Raw genomic sequence first — 20,752 nt, 5'->3', positions numbered from 1 at the left:
GCACGCCAGAGAGAATTATGCGAAAGCATAGAGTAGGTGCTTGAATTTTTTTTAGTCACTTGTCACAGATCTGAAAACCCCAGCGGAATCGGCTGGAGATTTCTCATTTGTGAGTTTGTTAGTCGGCTGATTTTTTTTTCCCCCCCACCTCATTCCAGTTAATGAACAGGAAAATCACAATTTGACAAAGACAGCCCGAAGTGGAAAATTTCCATCTATTAATCGTGCTGAGTGTTTCTTTTCATTGGTGGGAAAGAAGCTTAATGGTCTTAAATTGTACCTTGCTGCCCTGAGGGAGTGCCGCCCCATCAGAGGTGTCATTTTTTTCTGGTGAGATCTTAAATGAAGCCCTTGGCTGCCTTCCCCAATGGATGTATATTTGCATTTGGTATTGTTACTGACTATTCACATCTATTCACCTCTATCTGTGGTGCTGTTTCTAAGAGCAGCAAGTGTGTTCTCCCCAGTACCCTCACTTGATTCTCGATCAACATCACTAAAACAAATTACCTGCTTGGGATCTTGCTCTGCACAAACTGGGACCACAGCTGTTGCATTCCAACATACCAAATAGAGTTTCATTGACTCTTTTTTGTTATTTATTCATTTATGGGATATGGGTGTCACTGGCTGGGTCAATAATTATAGCCCATTCCTAATTGCCCTTGAGAAGGTATGGTTGGTGAGCTGCCTTCTTGAACCACTGCAGTCCACCTGTTGTGGGTTGACCTACAATGCCATTAAGGAGGGAATTCTGGGACTTTTGGCCCAGTGTCAATGAGGGAACAGTGATAAATTTCCAAGTCAGGATGGTGACTGGATTGGAGGGGAACTTGCAGATGGTATGGTGGTCCCATTTATCTGCTGCTCTTGTCCTTCAAGATGGAAATGGTTGTGGGTTTGGAAGGTGCTAAAGCACATTGAAACTCCTGACGATATTGATGGTAAGGTGTAGATGTTGGTCCTTGTTTTTCACTCTCAGTGTTGGCATCTTAAATTGTCTAGATGACTTTTTTTCTCTTGCTGCTGTTTTGAATAGTGGCCAAATCAATGTTGTAGCATGAAGTCAGCACATGCTAAATTTGTCAAGGATTATTTCTGCACACCAAATTGGAAATAGTCATAGAGATGTACAGCATGGAAACAGACCCTGTGTTTCAACTTGTTCATGCCAACCAGATATCCTAAATTAATCTAGTCCCATTTGCCAGCATTTAGCCCATATCCCTCTAAACTCTCCCTATTCATGTGCCCATCCAGGTGCCTTTTGAAATGTTGTAATTGTACCAGCCTCCTCCACTTCCTCGGCAAGTCATTCCATGCAAGCACTGCCCTCTGTGTGAAAGAGCTGTCCCTTAGGTCCCTTTTAAATCATTCCTCTCTCACCCTAAACCTATGCCCTCTAGTTATGGACTCCCCCCCCCCCCACCATGAGGAAAATATCTTGTCTGTTTACCCTATCGATGCTCCTGATCATTTTATAAATCTCTATAAGGTCACCCCTCAACGTACAACACTCCAGGGAAAATAGCCCTTGCATATTCAGCCTCTCCCTGTAGCTCAAACCCTCAACACCCTTGGCAACACCCTTGTAAATCTTTTCTGAACCCTTTCAAGTTTCACAACAACCTTCCTATAGCAGGGAGGGCAGAATTATGCACTTTTCCAAAAGTGGCCTGACCAATAGAGACAAGCATATCGAACAGCTTCTTAAATATCCTATCTACCACTTTCAAGAAATTCTGAACCTGTACTTCAAGGTCTCTTGTTCAGCAACATTCCCCAGAACCTTACCATTAAGTGTATAAGTCATGCTCTGATTTGCCTTTCCAAAATGCAGCACCTCACACTTATCTAAATTGAACTCTATCTGCCACTCCTCGGCCCATTGACCCATCTGGCCAAGGTCCCATTGTACTCTGAGGTAACCTTCTTCACTGTCCACTACACCTCCAATTTTGGTACCATCTGCAAATTTACTAACTATACCTCCTATGTTCACATACAAATCATTTATACAAATGATGAAAAGCAGTGGACCTAGCATTGATCCTTGTGGCATACTGTTGTTCACAGGTCTCCAGTCTGAAAAGCAACCTTCCACCACCACCACCACCACTACCCTCTGTCTTCTACATTCAAGCCAGTTCTGTATCCAAATGGCTAGTCGTCCCTGTATTCTATGAGACCTAACCTTGCTAATCAGTCTAACATGAGGAACCTTGTTGAACACCTTACTAAAGTCTATATAGATCACATCTATCACACTGACCTCATCAATCCTCTTCATTACTTCTTCAAAAAATTAAATGAGGCATGATTTCTCACGCACAAAGCCATGTCAACTGATCCTAATCACCCTTGCCTTTCCAAATACATGTAAATCTTGTCCCTCAGGATTTGAAATTCCTATCAAAAAAACCAAAAGAACTATGGATGCTGGAATTCTTATCTTTTGCTTACAAAAGTATTTACCTCCATCTCTCTGTCTCTGTAATCTCCTCCAGCCTTTGTGCTCTTGGAATTTCCATTTGTCCAAAAACCCAAATAACTGCGAATGCTGTAAATCAGAAACGAAAACAGAAATTGCATCTGAGGAGCAGATGAGTCGACATCCCTGATGAAGAGCTTACAGTTGAAACATTGACTCTCCTGCTCCTTGGATGCTGCCTGACCGGCTGTGCTTTTCCAGCACCACACTCCTTGACAAAGGAAGGACAGCAGCAAGCCTCATATCTACACGGTTAGTTTTACCACCCACAATTGGATCTTGAATGCTCTACCAGAACCAATCAATCAATGAAATATTCATAACACTTCCAGCCACTGCTCAGCCATAAGCAACACACTCCTGACACTCATACTTATGTCCCAACTCTTGACTTCGATGAAGATGCAGGGTACAAATTCTGTTCTGACCTTTACGTTCCCCAAAGGGAAAAGTCATCTTTCAAGGCACTTGAATGCCAGGTTTGGTTGTGACTCAATTGTGGAACACTACCAGTGAGGTCAGTGATTATGATTGCTCATGTGATGTTTGGGCAGTCTGTCTTCCTCAATGATCACTCTTGAGGTTTGCTCTCATGAGTTCCAACAATGTTTTGATTTCGACCATTTTAAGGGTGGTGATACCACGGGATGTTGATTCACCAGCCAGGAGAAATTGGGGCTGTGTTTTTTTCATGGTGGGGGGCGGGGCGGGGGGGGGGGGGGGTTGTTTCTTTTTCTCGTACACTCCTCATTTGGGTTGAGTACTCTGAAGAGGATTGCTCAGTAAACATAAACACCTCTGTCTCAACATGGCTGCCTCATGACCTTTGTGCATTTGTCCTGTGTGCAGATTCTTGACCAGACTCTTCCGGGGTTACGACTCTTACACAGTTGTCAATGTTTTTTCACGATGAGGCTTGATAAATGGATGCTAGTAGAAGTTTGTATGTGACTTTGTGGTATGAGAGCCTAGGGTCTCCATCATTGTGACAGTTGGTGCAGAGTTTGGCAGTGTTGGACCATGGTGACTAGAACCATTTGCACAGCAGCACATATTCCTGATGAAGGGCTTATGCTCGAAACTTCGACTCTCCTGCTCCTCGGATGCTGCCTGACTGGCTATGCTTTTCCAACGCCACGCTTTGACTCTGATCTCCAGCATCTGCAGTCCTCACTTTCTCTGCAGCAGCCTCTGTCCAACTTCACAGCTGGTGAGATGCACAGTCTTCCAATTGTACTACCATTTTGTTTTTTGGACTGCACTTTATCTGACATCTTCTTCCTCTTGCTTGAGCCAGTACAAGTCTAGGCCTACCAGGGACAAGAAGCTCCGAGTGACATTGCTCAAGGCATCAATGGAATGCAGAAGCCTCTTGACCATGTCAAGGTGAGGATCTATGGAGAAATGCTGATGATCATAATAACCACCGTACTGTGCTAGTCACCAAAGTCGAAAAGTGTGGCACTGGAAAAGCCCAGCAGGTCAGACAGCATCCAAGGGACAGGAGTATCGACGTTTCAGGCATAAGCTGTTCATCACCACTGTTCATTCCACTCCATGGGAAGCCCCAAATGATGCTTGATAACACTTTTTTAAAAATCATTCCCTTACTTATACAAATCATTATCATTTGCTCTTTCCGCAGTTTCTATGCACCTCGAGCTCCATCTTCGTTCCAAACTCTCCACACACTGACAGTAGCCCAAGATCAGAAACATGGCTAACAGAAGTAATAATAGGATAGTCCTGCTTTACTGAGTGGTTAATTGGCTCTTTAAAATTTTATTCCTCAGACTTCAAACTAATTGCACAGCCAACCTTTATTCTCACCTTTTCCGTTAGTAGAATGTCACTGACTATGAAACGTGAGCAGGAATATATGAGCAAGTAACAGGTGTAACAAATGTTAATCATCTCTTATTTTGAAAATAGGCGTGGCATGGTGGCTCAGTGGTTAGCACTGCTTCCTCACAGCGCCAGGACCCAGGTTCGATTTCAGCCTCAGGGACTGTCTGTTGGAGTTTGGACATTCTCCCCGTGTCGGCGTGGGTTTCCTCCAAGTGTTCCAGTTTCCTCCCACAGTCCAAAGATGTGTAGGTTTAGGTGGATTGACCATGAGAAATGCAGTGTTACAGAACTGCGGGGGGGGGGGGGGGGGGGGGGTGAAGGTGGGGTTGGGGGAAGGTGAGTCTGGGTTGGATGCTCTTTGGAGAGTGGGTGTGGACTTGTTGGGCTCAATGGCCATAGGGATTCCATTCTTTTTTAAAAAAAACATAAGCCCATTTGAGCATACTACTCCATTAGCTCATGGTTGACCTGATGGTAACCTTAACTGTATACAGAACAACCTTGATTTTCTGAACATCAATTATCAGAATTTCGAATTATCCAAACAAGATCTCAAAGTGCCATAAATGCTTCCTTTGTTTACGATGAGATCAGTTTTCTGAACAATCAGTTATCTGAACAAAATACTCTCCGTCCATCTTGTCCAGATAATCGAAGTTGTTCTGTATTTCTGAATATCCTCAATCTTTCATCTCCTTAACAAATAATAATCTATCTACTTCTGCATCCAATACCTTTTTTGAGGAAGGGAATTCCAAAGGCATTCAGTCGTTGGGAAAATAAAGTGTCCTGTATTAAATGAATGCCCCCATTGTTACCTCCACATTGACTGAAACAAGCCTGGGGACCACGGCCTGCAGAATTGTGCTCCTCACTGGATAAACCTGCTGAATCACTGGAGGAGAGTTGGTTAAAACTCCTGCAGAATATTGAGAACAATCTACCATGATGATTTGGTGCTAGCTGAAAAATGTTGCAGCAACCCCCACTGCTGGGGTCATGACCAATATTGCTCAGTCAACTATCATCATTAAAACTGATTTTATCCAGCCGTTAATGCATTGCTGTTCGCGCGGACTTGAGGAACAATTTGGCTGCTGCTTCTTGTGCCTTGCAATAGCTGTTTAAAGCAACATGAGCTCTAAATTCTGCCTTATCCTGTCCCACACTCACCATTCGAAAGATAACACTTTCCCACATTCCTGCTGAAAGACAGAAGTGATTTACTAACTGGCTCACGAAAACCAATGACATTTTTATCATCAATTAAAGAACAGCTGTGACCATCAGCTCCTTTTATAACATTGATCCTTTACATTTTTTATCCTTGCTAATCTTTTGGAACTGGTGGATTTCATAACCACTGCTGAGTGTCACTGTATGTCCTTGTCTACACGGATGTAGCGCTAATCAAGATTTAGAATGTTAGCCGAGAGGAACGGCAAGTGCTCTTGTCTCTGAAAATTTGTTGATTATCAACCCAACATCAGCATTTTTACAATATGTACTCATGGGATGTGGGCATCTCTGGGCAGACCAATACTTATTGCCCAAACATCAGTTTAGAGTCAACCATGTTACTGTGGATCTGGAGTCACAATAGCCCTTCATCACAAGCAGTAAATGCAGGTTAAAATTTAATCCTGAGGCAAGAGGTATCTCTTTAAAGCTTTGAGGCATGCTCTTCCATCACCCCAACCTTGCCAAAAATATTGGCCTGGGGAAACACCCCACGTGTTCTCTGTAAAACTTTAGTGGTTGCCTTGACATGTGTGTTAGCAACAGAGACCAACAATTGCTGGAGAGGCTTAGCAACGCCCTTGGAGAGAGAAAGGTCCTGCCAGACCTGTTGAATTTCCCCAACAGTTTTCTTCTGTTTGTTTGTTTCCGATCTCCAGCTTCCGCTATCCTTTTGTCAGGGACTGCAGCCCCTGCAAGGCCTGTAGCACAGTGCCATTCTTGGCAATCCAGCTAGCACCTTTTTTGTAAACATTGCACTTTTGGCAGAGTGAGTGATTGGGACAGTAGGAGGCACCAGGATGCATACAGTGAAGCGACTTGTCAAATCTACCTCAGCTGCACCTTCCAAACCCTCAATGTATGCCATCACCTGAAGGTTCCTCTTCAAGCCACACACCATTGGAGCTACCTCACCATTCCCTAGTTGCTAGTTCAGAATCCTGAAATGCTCTTTTCCTGATAGTATGTGTTACAAAAGGTACATAACATAATGCTATGGTGGTACAATAGGGTGGACCACCATGGTATTCATGGACAGCAAAAGGGAAGGGTACCAAATGCTCACAGTCCACAAAAGTGCTACTTGTATGTGATAAAAATAGGAGAAAGTGAGGACTGCAAATCAGATTCGAGAGTGTGGTGCTGGCAAAACACAGCATCCAAGGAGCAGGAGAATCGATGTTTCAGGCATAAGCCTTTCATTAGAAAAGCCCCATTCCTGATGAAGGGCTCTTGCCTGAAACATTGATTCTCCTGCTTCTTTGATGCAGCCTGATTGGCTGTGCCTTTCCAGTACCACACTCTGGACCGTGATTAGATTCGGCCATTCACTGCTTTGGGCTTGCTGCACCATTTGCTGAGATGATTGTCTCCCCATCCCTCTCCCCTCCGTAACCCTTTGACTCTCTTCTTTTCAGCCAAGAGCTATCTACCCCAGTACATGCTGCATTTTGAGATGTCATTCCACTGATGCTATACAAAGGGGAGTTTCTTTTAAAAATTGAGTTAATGTCTGCAACCATTTGTACCAGCAAATGAAATCTATGAACAGGAGTAAAATAGGCTATTTGAATCTTGGGTTTTCTTGCCAAAATCAAAAGCATATGAGAATGACGCTGTGCTTTTAGAATGGAGATGCTGACCTGCTTAGAATAAAGCACCAACGGAAAGATATTATTTATGCAAACATAGTAATGTTGCAGCTGAAATAGTTCAGATTGTATAACGTGATTTAAGATGTGAGCATATTGTCTCTCAATACTTTTCTATAAACTTTATTTGTTACTTTTTGTCTGGAAAATAGTTACTTGGGCAAAATTCATTTTTTTAAGGAAAGCGATTAACAAGCCTGTTTAATCTTATTTCAGTGTAGCTAACCTTAATTGAGAAGCAGACATAGGAACTGCTTCTCAGCACTTCCATGCTTTTTGTTCCATGTTGTAGTTTCAGCTCCAAATCACAAACCAGTAGATCCCTCCCCAGCCAGTGCAGCCCTTGTTGAAGAGGTCAAAAAGGCGTGTGTCAAGCTGGGTAACAGACCCTGACTGTATGTGGCAATTATTGCTCATTTTGTGTTGCCATGCTAAAGTTGCTTCGTAGAGTTTTAACCATGAACAATATAGATCTCCCATCAGAACTGGAGGACCTTATTGTAAGCTTGCACCAGCTTGAAAGGACTGTTAAAACATAATGAATGGGTCTCCATTGATTCTAAGTCTTGCCTCCTCTCAGCCAGTTCCACATTAACACAAAACCTTTATGGCAATTTAAAAAGCACAATTTTCAGCATTTGAGAGGCAGGCTAACAAAAGGGAGGTTTTGAATTAATCACATTTCTTTCGGCGTTTTAATCCGTAAGATTAAATAAGGGAGCTCCCAGAGTCTAATGGTGTTTAAAATCCTGCAATATGTTGTTCTGTTACTGTCCTTTTACAATGGCTGTGCTGGGTTCAGCACTAGTCTGAGGGGGTTTGCTGCAGGTTTATGTGCTTTGCTGTTGCTCCTGCTGATGGCAAGTCGAATGCCAGCAGCTGAAACACTCACCACACTTGGTGAGAAAGTAGGTTTAGAATTTTTACAGCTTTTGTGTAACAGATGTGTTCTGTGCTATTAAAAATGGGCCCTGGAAATCTGCATGTTCACGTCGTCTGCAAGTATTACTGGGTGAATTTATTATGGGTCTGGCATGAACCAAGGAAGCAGCTGAATTATTATGATCCAGTCCTTGACCGTTTGCTCTCTTCAGATAGGTCAATGAGCAGAGGGTTCATTACATGCTGCTGAATTACAAAACAAAAGCATCCTATCTGTAGGACAAAATGTTTTACTAATACTCCCTGAACAGCTTAAGTGCTCAAAAATTGTTCCTTATTTGATATATGGTGACAGCAAATGGCAGGATCATTAATTGTGACATTTGTCGAAAAACAGACTAAATTTATAGCCATGGCTAGAGAGGCAGAGCCCACTGCCAACTACAGAATAAATGAGTAAAGCAGTTCAACAAGATGTAATGCTATACTTTTTTAATGTGAACCTGTTTATCCTTGGACAAGGGCATCGTAAGTTGATAAGATTCGCTGGCTTAGATATAGTCACATGAAACAAAATGCTGTCTGTTCTGCTTTTTTTGGCCTGGGATAAAACAGAACAGGAATCATTGCTCTTGGGGAAATGTAGATAACTTCTGAACTTTAAGCTGAGTGCAGAATCCTTGCCTTGTACTTACGGGGCTAACGATATGCACATGATGGTGTTATCCTAACAAAAAGAAATGAGCACTCCATCCACACCAGTGTGAGTAAATATTTAGTGCCAGTTTGCCCAGCCTGATCCTCAGCCACAGGAAAGGAATGCCTGAGGCTTGATCTCCGATATGTATCATGTATTACATTTATCTTTGTAAAAGAAGCTGAGATTCCTGCACATGATTGGTCTAAGTCTGACCGACGATGCATAACATCAGCTTTAGTGCAGTTTTAAAATGCAGGAGGTGCCAAACTTTATTGCATGCTACTGTCTCTGATGAACGTTGTTATACTGACGTAATATTGCTGATATTTATCTCACGCAATATCCAGAATGGTGATGAAGGGCTTATGCCCGAAACGTCAATTCTCCTGCTCCTCAGAGGCTGCCTGACCTGCTGTGCTTTTCCTGCACCACACTCTCAACTCTGATCTCTAGCATCTGCAGTCCTCACTTACTCCTAATATACATACTATGGTCAATAAACATGTCATGAGCAAATCTCTTCAAGGCATGGAGTCATACTGGTCACAATCGCTGGCAGGACATTGGCTGGCAGGACAAACTGATTTTCCGAAATGGGCCTTTCAGATTCTTGAGTTTTCATGTTTAAAGTCCTTACTTTGGTTTTCCGATGGAGAAGGTGAAGACACCTGTTATTTCAGCGGGAGAGCAATTTTGAGAACAGCTGACCGAACCATTCTGTGTTGGCCAAGATATTCCTAGCAGTTTCAAACTGCACTTGTGGATTTTAAAAACAAAAGTATTGAGCTTTTCGTTTAGAATTGCACAGCTTCATGCTTGCCTTTAAAAACAAGGTAGTGTGCCTGGAGGTTAGAGTTCAGGTGAGATTGGCCATGTAGTATGGGCAGCAATCTAAGTTCCCTCTGCCAGATAATGATTAGTTAAAAATCAATGAGTTATATAAATTGCAATTATGTTTGAGAGGAGCAGATACTGGAGGGACACAGGGCTTTGTGGAGAGAGAGTCTCTTGGGGATTTTGCAGCAAAACACAGCTCGGCAGGTACTGGGAGGAATGTTAGAGCAGCTGTGATTTACAAAAGTTCATCTTGCCCCACGTCACTCCGCAGACTCCCAAAGGCTTCCTGTAACTAGAGATTATTGGACCAACTAATTGATTTTTAAAAACACAACAAATTAGCTGGCAATTAACTGAGGTAAGTACTTGCTGTACATCACACTTAACCCCTGGCAGTACAGCTCTTTTTCTTTAAAAATGGCCTGTTTGCTTTGCACTAGCAATGCTCGCTGCTTAGACTCGTGCATAATGGAGATTTGGGCCATTGCTGGCCCATGATGGACCGAATGGCTGCTTCCTGTACTGTATCATTCTGTGACTGGGACAGGACCACTGGTTACTGCTGTCTGCCACACTTAGCCCTCAGTGTAGCTCACCCTCTGAAACTGAGTTTCTGGACTGGTTTATGTGCCTTTGTATAATTGAAAACAAATGTTTGAACCAAATACCTATTTAACACCATAAGACACAGGAGCAGAAATTAGGCCATTCAGCCTATCGAATCTGCTCTGCCATACAATCATGGCAGATAGGTTTCTCAACCCCATTCTCCCACTTGATCCCCTTGACAATCAAGAACCTATCTATCTCTAATGACCTGGCCTCCACAACCTTCTGTGGCAGTGAATTCCATATAATTACCACTCTCACTGGCTGAAGAAGTTTCTCCTTATCTCTGTTTTAGAATAAAGGCTGTGGCCTAGGGTCCTAGTCTCTCCTACCAATGAACACCTTCCCAACATTCACTATTCTGTAAATTTCAACTAGATCTCCCTTCATCCTTCTAAACGCCATCCAGTATAGATCCAGAGTTCTCAAGTGTTCCTCATATGTTAAGCTTTTCATTCCTAAGACCCTTCATGTGAACCTCTTCTGAATATGGTCCAGGGCCAGTTCATCCTTCCTGAGATATGGGGCCCAAAACTGCGCACAGTACTCCAAATGTAGAGTATTTGACCTGTCCCTCACTTCCCCCTGTGATCTATCATCTTCCCCCTCACCTTCATCCAATATTGTTTTCTTAGCTACCTTCCGCCAACCCCACCCCCCGCTCCCATTTACCTCTCAGCCCTGACCCACAAGCTTCATTCCTGATGAAGGGCTTATGCCTGAAACATCGATTCTCCTGCTCCTCGGATGCTGCCTGACCTGCTGTGCTTTTCCAGCACTACACTCTCGACACTATTTCTGGATATGTTTGAATGGGTAGGAGCAGAGGCCTCATTTATTACCAATCTGCAGTTGTCCTGAGAATTGGCAACAGGATTAGGGTGTTTTTAATCAATTGGCCATCTTGCTTCAAAGGCCCATTACCAGCCAGTCCCACAGTGCGGGATAGCAATTGTGTGGAGGCCAGTGGTGTATCTGAGAGTTATAAAAGACACTTGCTTTCAAAATAGTTCATTTTGGGAAATATTACAAAACACTAACATCTATCGGAAAGAAAACAATTGTAATTGGCATGTGAGGATATTTTGAGTAGCACATGGATGTAAAACGAGACTGTTAATGGCTGCCACTGTGTCTGATCCCACCCTAGAGAATCGTTAAAATAATGTGAGGTAAACAGAAGAAACAAAAAATGCATTTTGCCTTTTCAGTGTCTTTGTTGAAGAAAATACCGTTAACGCAGCAGAGTAGGCAGTAATCATTGACCTTTGACATTTTGCTGCTTTTGAGGCCACTTTTCCATCAGTTGCTTCAGGTGAGGCAGGATTAATTTGCATGTTGGTTTTGAAGCTTGAGCTGATCCAGTCCACAGTCATGGCTACTTTTTGTTTTAAACTGAAAATAAAAGCTCACTGTAAGGATGGCATGATGGCTCAGTGGTTAGCACTGCTGACTTACAGCACCAGGGACCCAGGTTCGATTCCACCCTCAACTATCTGTCTGTGTAGGGTGGATTGGCTATGCTTAATTGTCCCTTGTGTCCAGGGATGTGCCAGCTGGGTGGATTGGTCATGGGAAGTGTGTGGTTCAGGTAGAGGGTGGGTCTGGATGGGATGCTGTTTGGAGGGTTAGGATGGACTCGATGGGCCAAATGACCTGCTTCCATACTGTAGGGATTCTCTGATTCTACTCTTAAACTGAAAGCGTGGCTTTTTCAGTACTGCCCCCATCAAACCATCCCTTGGGCAGCTGTGATCGGGGCAGTATTGAATGAAAAAAACACCAATAAACAGCTTAATATAATCTTACCTAATAAGCGTAAACGTAAATTAAGGTAATGGTTTCCGGACTGATGATGCATCTCAGCTTCGGCTATCGTGTTGGTGAGTACCCAAGCACTGACATAACGCTGAAAAACAAGCCCCTTCATGTCCTGTTGAGAGCCATCTTGGCCTGGCCCAGAAGCAGATCCATGAATAGGCCGTCTCCTCCTACCCTCAATCCTCACAACGTCATGGCTTAGCTACTGATGCTCAGCATAGCAGCCACACAAGAGAAAGGGAACTTTTGGGGTCTTTGGGGGGGTGGGGGAGGTTAGCAGATTAAAGGGGTAATCAGCCACCTCTTCAAGATGTCACATGACTGAGTTGTCAGATCCCATGTTCTATTAGGTGAAGAGCAGGGAGCCCGTGAGAAATATCATTTAGAAATCTGTCTGAAAAATTGAGTTTTTAGAGCTTGTTTATCACAGGCTTAAGTTTGTTTGTGAATTGAGATTAAATGTTTGAAGTTTGGCATATCTGTATAACCATTGCACTTAGCTCCATCCCACACATTACCAGACTACGGAATTTGATACAACTATCGTCAATGCTTTTGAAAGAACTGCACACTGCAATTTCCAAAAAAAATCTTTAATTTTTAAAGATGTGAGTAGTTGTGCTTTAACAAGTGGGAGTAGAATTGTGGACATTTGCAACCTGCACTTACCATTGTAAATGGGATGTTTCACAACTGTAAGTGGCACAAGGTAAACTCTTTTTATTGACACTGAAGAGATCTTCAAAGCTTTAATTGTGTTTTTTTTGGTTTTCTCCCTCCTGAAAAATTACTGTGCAGCATCTTTTGTCGATCAAGCTGTGCATGGATTATTCTCACAGGTGGTCATTTGCCACACTGTCAATTGTGGCGGGGGGTGGGGGAGCGAGGGAATCAGTTGCTGATACTGCAATGAGGTTTGTTTCCATAGTGAAGTATCATCAGGCATTTTACTGATTTTTTTCTTCTGTTTGAAAAGTACACAATGCAAGTAACTGCTAACGTTATTAAATAATTCTTGCATGGATTGTCAAACCTGTTTGTGTCAACCCAAAGGCTATAGTCAGTAAATGGTGTATAATGCTGGCAAAAAAAAATCACACCGTCAGTTCTGATGCATTGAATTTAGCTGTGGTTTCACTTACTATAGCGGCAGATTGCTCTCGTCTAGTTTACTTGCATTGACAATTGATGTAATGGCCAGAACCTCCCATTTGACTAAGATATGCTGGTTCAGATGTAGGCCATTCTCCCTTTGAAGCTCTCCACTGTTCATTAAAATCAGGGTTGCTCTGATTGCTCCACATTCGCACCTCCCCCGACTTGCTTTTTACCCCCTTCCTTGTGAAGAATCTCTGCCTATGTCTTTAAAAATATTCGAAGTATCTGACGGAGAATTTCAAAGACTTTTATGATCCTCAGGAAAAAAAAATGCTCAACCCTAGGATGAGAGACCCCACCAGAAAATTTGTCATCTTGAAATCATTCATTTTCAAACAAAATAATTTCTTCTATAATGCAATGGTTGCGTTCTTGTGCAAGCCCACAGTTTAGAAGAATTGCGCTTTAGAAACAACGCTTAAAGTGTTGAATAGAATTTATTGTCACGTGTACCGAGGCATAGTGAGAAGCTTTGTCTTGTGAGCAATACAGGCAGATCAGAGTTAAGTAGCATAGATAAGTAAATAATAGGTAAACAGTGGTAAAACAAAAACACAGGTACAGGTGAATGTTAAGAGTTTGTGAGTCCATTCAGTAGATTAGATTACTTACAGTGTGGAAACAGGCCCTTCGGCCCAACAAGTCCGCACCGCCCCGCCGAAGCGCAACCCACCTATACCCCTACATCTACCCCTTACCTAACACTACGGGCGATTTAGCATGGCCAATTCACCTGACCTGCACATCTTTGGACTGTGGGAGGAAACCGGAGCACCCGGAGGAAACCCACGCAGACACGGGGAGAACGTGCAAACTCCACACAGTCAGTCGCCTGAGGCAGGAATTGAACCTGGGTCTCTGGCGCTGTGAGGCAGCAGTGCTAACCACTGTGCCACCGTGCCGCCTGTACTTTAACAACAGTAGGATACAAACTGTGTTTTTCAAAACCGACTGGTGCGTGTGTTCAGGCTTCTGTACCTTCTCTCCAGTGGTAGGGGTTGTAGAATAAAATTGCCAGGGTGGGATGGATCTCTGAGAATGCAGGTGGCTTTTCCTTGACAGTGGGCCTGGTAGATGGATTCTATAGATGGGAGGTTGGTCTTTGTGATTGTCCGGGCCGAGTTCACCACTCTCTGTAACTGTCTCCGATCTTGAATGGTACAGTTGCCATTCCAGGTAGTGATACATCCAAACAGAATGCTCTCAATGGCGCACCTATAAAATTTGGCAAGGGTATTCGCCATCATGCCAAATTTCCTCAGCTGCCTGAGGAAGAAGAGACATTGTTGGGCCTTTGTAACCAATCCACCACATGAAGAATCCAAGAAAGCTTGATGTGGATGACCAGTCCCAGGAGCTTGACACTCTCCGCTTGTTCTACCTTTGTGCTGTTAATGTGTAGGGGGGCCATGAGTAACATCCCGTCGAAAGTTCCTTGGTTTTGCCGGCATTGAGAGCTAGGTTGTTCTCAGTGCACCATTTTTCCAGGTCTTCCACCTCCTGCCTATAGTCTATTTTGTCTCTATCTGAGATTTGACTGACGTCGACTGTTGGCGACGTATTCATGTTACAGTCAATATGTTTTAAAAGTTCACACTTTAGAAACAGTGTCGCCAATTTGTTGATCATGTTACAGCAATTTCAAATGAACGAAATGCACGTTATAGTAGAATGACCTGTGCATGAATCTGCAACACTGACTGACCATTTTTATTTGACTGAGCTTTGCCTCCTACTCTTCATATTGCCTTGCCAACATATCCTTTAATTCTTTTCTCTCTGCTGGAGTGTTTTTTTTTCATGCATCAAACCTATTAACCTCAACCACTTTGTGCAGCAGTGAGTCCCACATTCTCACCACACTGTGGGTGTAGAAATTTCTCTTTAATTATTAGTTGAATTTTTTTTGTGACTTTCTTGTGTTTATAATTGCTGATATCAGGCCCCATTAGAAGTGAAAGCATCTCTTTGTTTATCTGATTTAAAACTCCTTCACTATCCTAAAAGGTTGTCAGTCCGGTCTCCCCCAAATCTGATCTTTCCAGAAGAAAGTGCTCTATTTGTTAAGTCTTTGCTGATGGAGGGAAAAGTGCATCTTATGGAAGGATGTTATCAGTCAGAGGGAAAGCCTAAAACTGAAATGGCAGTGAGCTGATTGACCACACCCTCCTGTCTGTTCCAGCCTCAGGCAGCTGCCAAAAGGAGGGCTGGTTTGGATGATGAGGGAGTGGATTAGCCCTTGTATTGGCTTCAGTTTTTCCAATACTTAGCCGAGGGAAATTTCTGTTCATCACGCACTTGATTTCAGATGAAATCAACTTGGAGACAGTGGCAGGATTGCAAAAAATGGCAGTGAGAAAGTGCTGGAGGTCATTGAGTGGAAACTACATTCTGTTTTTTTCAGATACACTGAACCAGTGTTGGAAACTTCCCCATTAGTTTGACTAGAATTCCCACTGTGCTGGACTAACATGTGGAATGTGTAGATTGTTTTAAGTTAAAAATCACACGACACCAGGTTTATAGTCCAAGTTTTATTTGAACAGAGAAACAGTTCTGAGAACGGGTCACTAGAGCTGTATATTAACTCTGATTTCAGTGTAGAGATGCTGCTAGACCCGCTAAGCTTTTCTAGCAATTTCTGTTTTTTAATTAGATTCCCTACAGTATGGGAACAGGCCCTTTGGCCCAACAGATCCACACCGAACCTCCGAAGAGTAACCCACCCAGACCCATTTCCCTCTGACTAACGCATCTAACACTATGGGCAATTTAGCTTTGCCAATCCGCCTGACCTGCACATCTTTGGACTGTGGGAGGAAACCAGAGCACCCGGAGGAAACTCACCCAGACACAGGGAGAATGTGCAAACTCCACACAGACAGTCACTCGAGACAGGAATTGAACCTGGCTCCCTGGTGCTGTGAGGCAACAGTGCTCATTCACTGGTTGCAGACTGCTGACCAGGCCAGCATTAATTGCCCATCCCAAATTGCCCAGGGGGCAGTTACAAGTCAACTACATTGGGTTTGGAGTTCCATGTAGGCCAAACCAGACCGGGATGGACAGCAGCTTCCTCACCTAAAGAACATCTAATGAATCAGATGGGCTTTTCTGACTATTAACAATGGTTTGGTAGTCCTTATTATTAGACTTCTAATTCCAAATTTTTATTCAATTTAAAATCCACGATCTGTCATGGTGGGATTTGAACCAGTGCCCCCAGAACACTACTTGGGTTCCTGCATTAATAACACAGTGATAATATCACTAGGTCCCCTCCATACTCATCCTACGTGAGGGTGATAAGGTGAAGGGCAGGTGTCTTTTCCCTGGAGTGGGGGATTTCAAGACTCGGGGCATATTTTTAAGGTCAGCAGGGAAAGATTTAAAAAAAGACATAGGGGCAATTTTCTTTTACACAGAAGGTGGTTCATATATCAAATGAACTTCCAGAATCAGTGGTGGAAGCAGTGGTACAGTCACAACGTTTAAAAGATGTTTAGATAAGTACATGAATAATGAATGTTTGGAGGGACATGGGCTAAGCACAGGCAGGTGGGACCAGATTAGTTAGGGATTATAGTCAGCATGGATTGGTTGGACCGAGTGTCTGTTTCCATGCTTAAAGACTCTATGACTCTATGTAAACTGTTCCACGCTCAAAGTGAAAGGAATGAGAACTCAGTATCAGGCCATCTCCGGTTGATTATTTCCAAAGCATTGCTGTGAAGGAAGACAACATGGAACTATGGGCCCTCCATGTTCCTGGATAAGTCAATAAAGAAGCTCCAGGCTTCATCTTAGGAGCAGGTTACTGCAAGTGCTAGAATCTTTACTGAAAAACAAGAAATGTTGGAGACGTTTCCAGTCTAGATGACTCTTTGTCAGAGCTGAAGCTGAAATGTGGAGGGCGCAGCATTTATGCAGTAATTGGGGGGAGGGGCTGCGTGGGGGGCTAGGGGATATTGGTGTGTTGGGGGAGAAAGGATAGTCCTTGTGTTTAGAGAACAAGTCTCTGCATATGTCACTTCTACCAAGTGTACATTAAGCCCAAGAGCTATGTTATGAGCCACTCATTTAGCAATAATCTCCCTTGTAGTTTCAATTATTGCAATGGTTTTAAAGTTGACATTCTTGCATTTGTCCTGATGAGTGTGAGATGAAAACAACACATCTGTCTTTACAGCAACATTTAAATCCTTGTAAACTGCCCAAAGCTGATGTTGGTGTGGGCCCATGCCTATATGTGTGCCAGCGAATCGAAGAGATCTTCCAAACCATTTAGCAAGGTGAGGGTTGTATTCTTGTTTTCCAGTTACTGGCTGACAAGGTATTAGAGTAATACTCAGTAAGAATTCTTATTGTTGGCTTTTGATCTTATCAAATAATACTTAATACGCTTCTTGATGCAGTTGGGGAACTGACTGATATGAAGGTACACATGGTAAGTTACAAAGAGGCAACAGCATGTTGACTGTTGTGAGAATTCAGTCACTCTGCCTGAATAATCCTCGCTGAAGCCATTTAGGTTGAAATCTGTACTTTAAAAGGTAAATCCTTTCATGTCCTCCCTTTATGATCTCAGCTTCTTTCCTCTTTGATATCCTAAGTGCCGCTGCCACTGAAACAGCGGTGTGTCTCTGTCGGATTTCCCGTACCCTTTGTATCAGGGTAAATGGTCCCACAGGTAAGTGGCTACTCATGAAACAAAGACGCAGAGTTCCAAGGAAGTGCAGTGAACTTTAGTGGACTTCATACTGCTGAAGTCTGCTGGAGATTTAACAGCCTCTGAGCCCTTCTGTTCATTGGGTGCTCACTTTATTTGCTGAAAGAAAGGAGCCCAGAAGCTTCAAAAGTTCCGTGCTGCTGTGTGTAGGAAATGGAGGAAACTTTCCTTAGAGTCACCAAGGAGTGAAAGGATTGAGAGTCAAGAGGGAGAACATTGACAGCGGGTGCTGCTCCTATTGTGTGATGTCCTGTACAAGTAACAGCCTATCCTGAATTATCTTCAGGGCCAATACATTCATGTTGTGATCTGTTCTGTCTCAACCTCGCCAAAACCACATGGTATGCCAATTCCTGCAGAAAGTAATGCTGGAGCATAGACTCGTAGAGCAGGGAAACAGGCCCTTCGGTCCAACCCATCTGTGCTGACCAGGTCTCCCAACCTGATCTTGCAACCATTTGCCAGCATTTGACCCACATCCCTCTAAACCCTTCCTGTCCATGTACCCATCCAGATGTCTTTTTAACTGTTTTAACGGTATGAGTCTCCACCACTTCCTCTGGCAGCTTATTCTCGCGCTACTTCTGTGTAAAAAAAAAAGTTGACCCTCAGGTCCCTCTTTAATCTTCCCTCTCACCTTTAAACCTAGGCACTCCCCTGCCCTGGAGAAAAGACCTTGGCTATTCACTTTATCTGTGCCCAACTTATGATTCTATACACTTAGGAAGTTTATGATTTTATACACTCCTATAGGGTCATCTCTCAACCTCCTTTGCTCTAGGGAACAATCCCCCTTCCTCTCCTTACAACTCAAACCATTCAGTCCTAGTAACATCCTTGTAAATCTTTTCTGTACCCTTTCCAGTTTAATAACATGTTTCCTGTAGCAGGGCAAGCAGAACTGTACACAGTACTCCAAGTGGTCTTACCAATACAGTTGGTAAGACCACTTGGCGTGACTTCTATACTCTATAAACTGGGCAATGAAGGCAAGCATGCCAAATGCCTACTTCACCATCCTGTCTATCTGTGATGTCAATTTTAAGGAACTGTGTACCTGAACCCCTATGTCTCTCTGTCCAACAACACTCACCAGGACCCTCTCATTAGCTATGGAAGTCCTGCCCTGGTTTGTCTTACCAAAATGGATCCTGGAATTATTTTGGCATAAACAGCAATGGGTGTCTACCCTCGATTTAAAAACCGAAAGAAATGCAGATGTTATAAATCAGAAGCAAAAACTGAAGTTGCTGGAAAAGCTCAGCAGGTCTAGCAGCATCTATGGAGAGAAAGCGGAGTTCATGTTTCAGAACATCCAGTCCTGAGGAATGGTCACTGGGCCTGACACGCTAATTCTAAATTCTCTCCACAGACACAGCCAGCGATCCATGTTTTTGATGTCTATCCGAGCTTCCCCAGCCCATTTGTATAACTATTGGGGAAAATGTTAGACTGAGGCTCATCCTCTTGCTTCACAGGGTTTGGATTTTTCCACTAACCCGGATCATTTGATATGATTGTGAACTCTGCCCAACATATCCCATCTCCTGACCCATGTATCCTGCCTGCGTGCTGAGTTTGTCACAAAAACATCACACCGATCCATTTGCAGACTCTTCTATTGTCTGAACCTGCTGCCCTTCCTGAGCTTTTATATTGTCCATTCGTTGGATCTTTTCTTCTGATTGCCATGACTAATAGAGCCACTCTACTGAGCACATGTACAGCTGGTACACTCATGGAGGAACCCAAATGGTGGTGCCCATTATAACTCCAAAACTTGCTTCAGTGGATATAAGGTGTTGTTGGTTTGTCCTCAGTTTGGAAAGGTTTGTTTTTAATTTTCAATCTGGGGGTGGTGAACTCTCATCCCCCAAACCTAATGTTTTTGAGATTCTTGGGTAAGAGTGAACCACGCACAGACGAAGTGACTTAACCATTTGGAATTCAGTGCAACACCACCTGCCCTCAAACTGCAAGCTGCTCTCTCCAAAAGCCCATCTGTTCGCAATAAGCGGGTGAAAGTTGTTGGCACCATGCCTCACGTTCAATTTTTGGGACAAAACCAAGTGTGACAATGGAAATGTTAACATATTCATCCTTTCCTGCTTGCAACTGTCAACGCTCACGAAATGAGAAGTGGAGGAAAAAAAATGTCTAACTTCACAATCAATTTGTTTCACTCGAGCACGCAGCTGGCTAGGTGGGGGGAAGAGGTCCACAATATGGAATCAGCTTACTGTGTATCAGGCTGCAGCATCAGACAAACATAATCAGCATGTTGGCAGCCAAAATAAAATATTCATGTCTCTACTGAATGAACCCAGGAACTGAGTTAAAACCCAAGGGATTTTTCAGTCCCAGATTAGACACTTTTTTTGTGTAATGTTCCTGTTGTACGTTTTCCTTTTCTTTTTGTGTGGTGTTTTAATTAATATGCAGTTTCTTTTGAATGTGTTCATTAGTGCTTGGGTGGTTATCTACGCACCATTTTGTGTGGAATGCCATTTGTTGAATGAAATTTTATTTTAAATATGACGTTAATGTTCAACTCAAATGGAAAGTATACCTGTGAAGAATTATTGCACACATATGAAGGTTGTGGCAACTGGACTCATTCTGTGGACTTTGTTCATTTGGCTTAACAGGGACCAAACATCTGGATAGTAATGATCTTTGCTAGTTTTGGACTTCTTAATAGGGCGGCACGGTGACTCAATGGTTAGCACAGCTGCCTCACAGCACCAGGGACCTGGATTCGAGTCAAGCCTCAGACAACTGTCTGT

General features: G+C 43.2%; 1 protein-coding gene across 24 annotated transcripts in view; it reads left to right on the top strand.

The window, feature by feature from the left end:
* celf2 (cugbp, Elav-like family member 2) overlaps window positions 1-20,752 on the top strand; it is a 985,143-nt gene that overhangs the window by 405,451 nt on the left and 558,940 nt on the right. Inside the window, exon 1 of one of the 24 annotated variants that reach the window (XM_072562961.1) lies at window positions 17,457-17,529. The exons of the other annotated variants lie outside the window; for them this stretch is intronic. Coding sequence (XP_072419062.1) covers window positions 17,477-17,529 — 53 coding nt within the window. The 5' untranslated portion in view covers window positions 17,457-17,476. Of the gene's footprint in view, window positions 1-17,456; window positions 17,530-20,752 lie in introns of those variants that run through there. 24 annotated transcript variants of the gene reach the window in all.

Source organism: Chiloscyllium punctatum, chromosome 44 (genome assembly GCF_047496795.1).
Source record: "Chiloscyllium punctatum isolate Juve2018m chromosome 44, sChiPun1.3, whole genome shotgun sequence".
Taxonomy (NCBI): Eukaryota; Metazoa; Chordata; class Chondrichthyes; order Orectolobiformes; family Hemiscylliidae; genus Chiloscyllium; species Chiloscyllium punctatum.
Note: the sequence above shows the minus strand (reverse complement) of the source record. Positions and strands in the feature narration are given on the sequence as shown.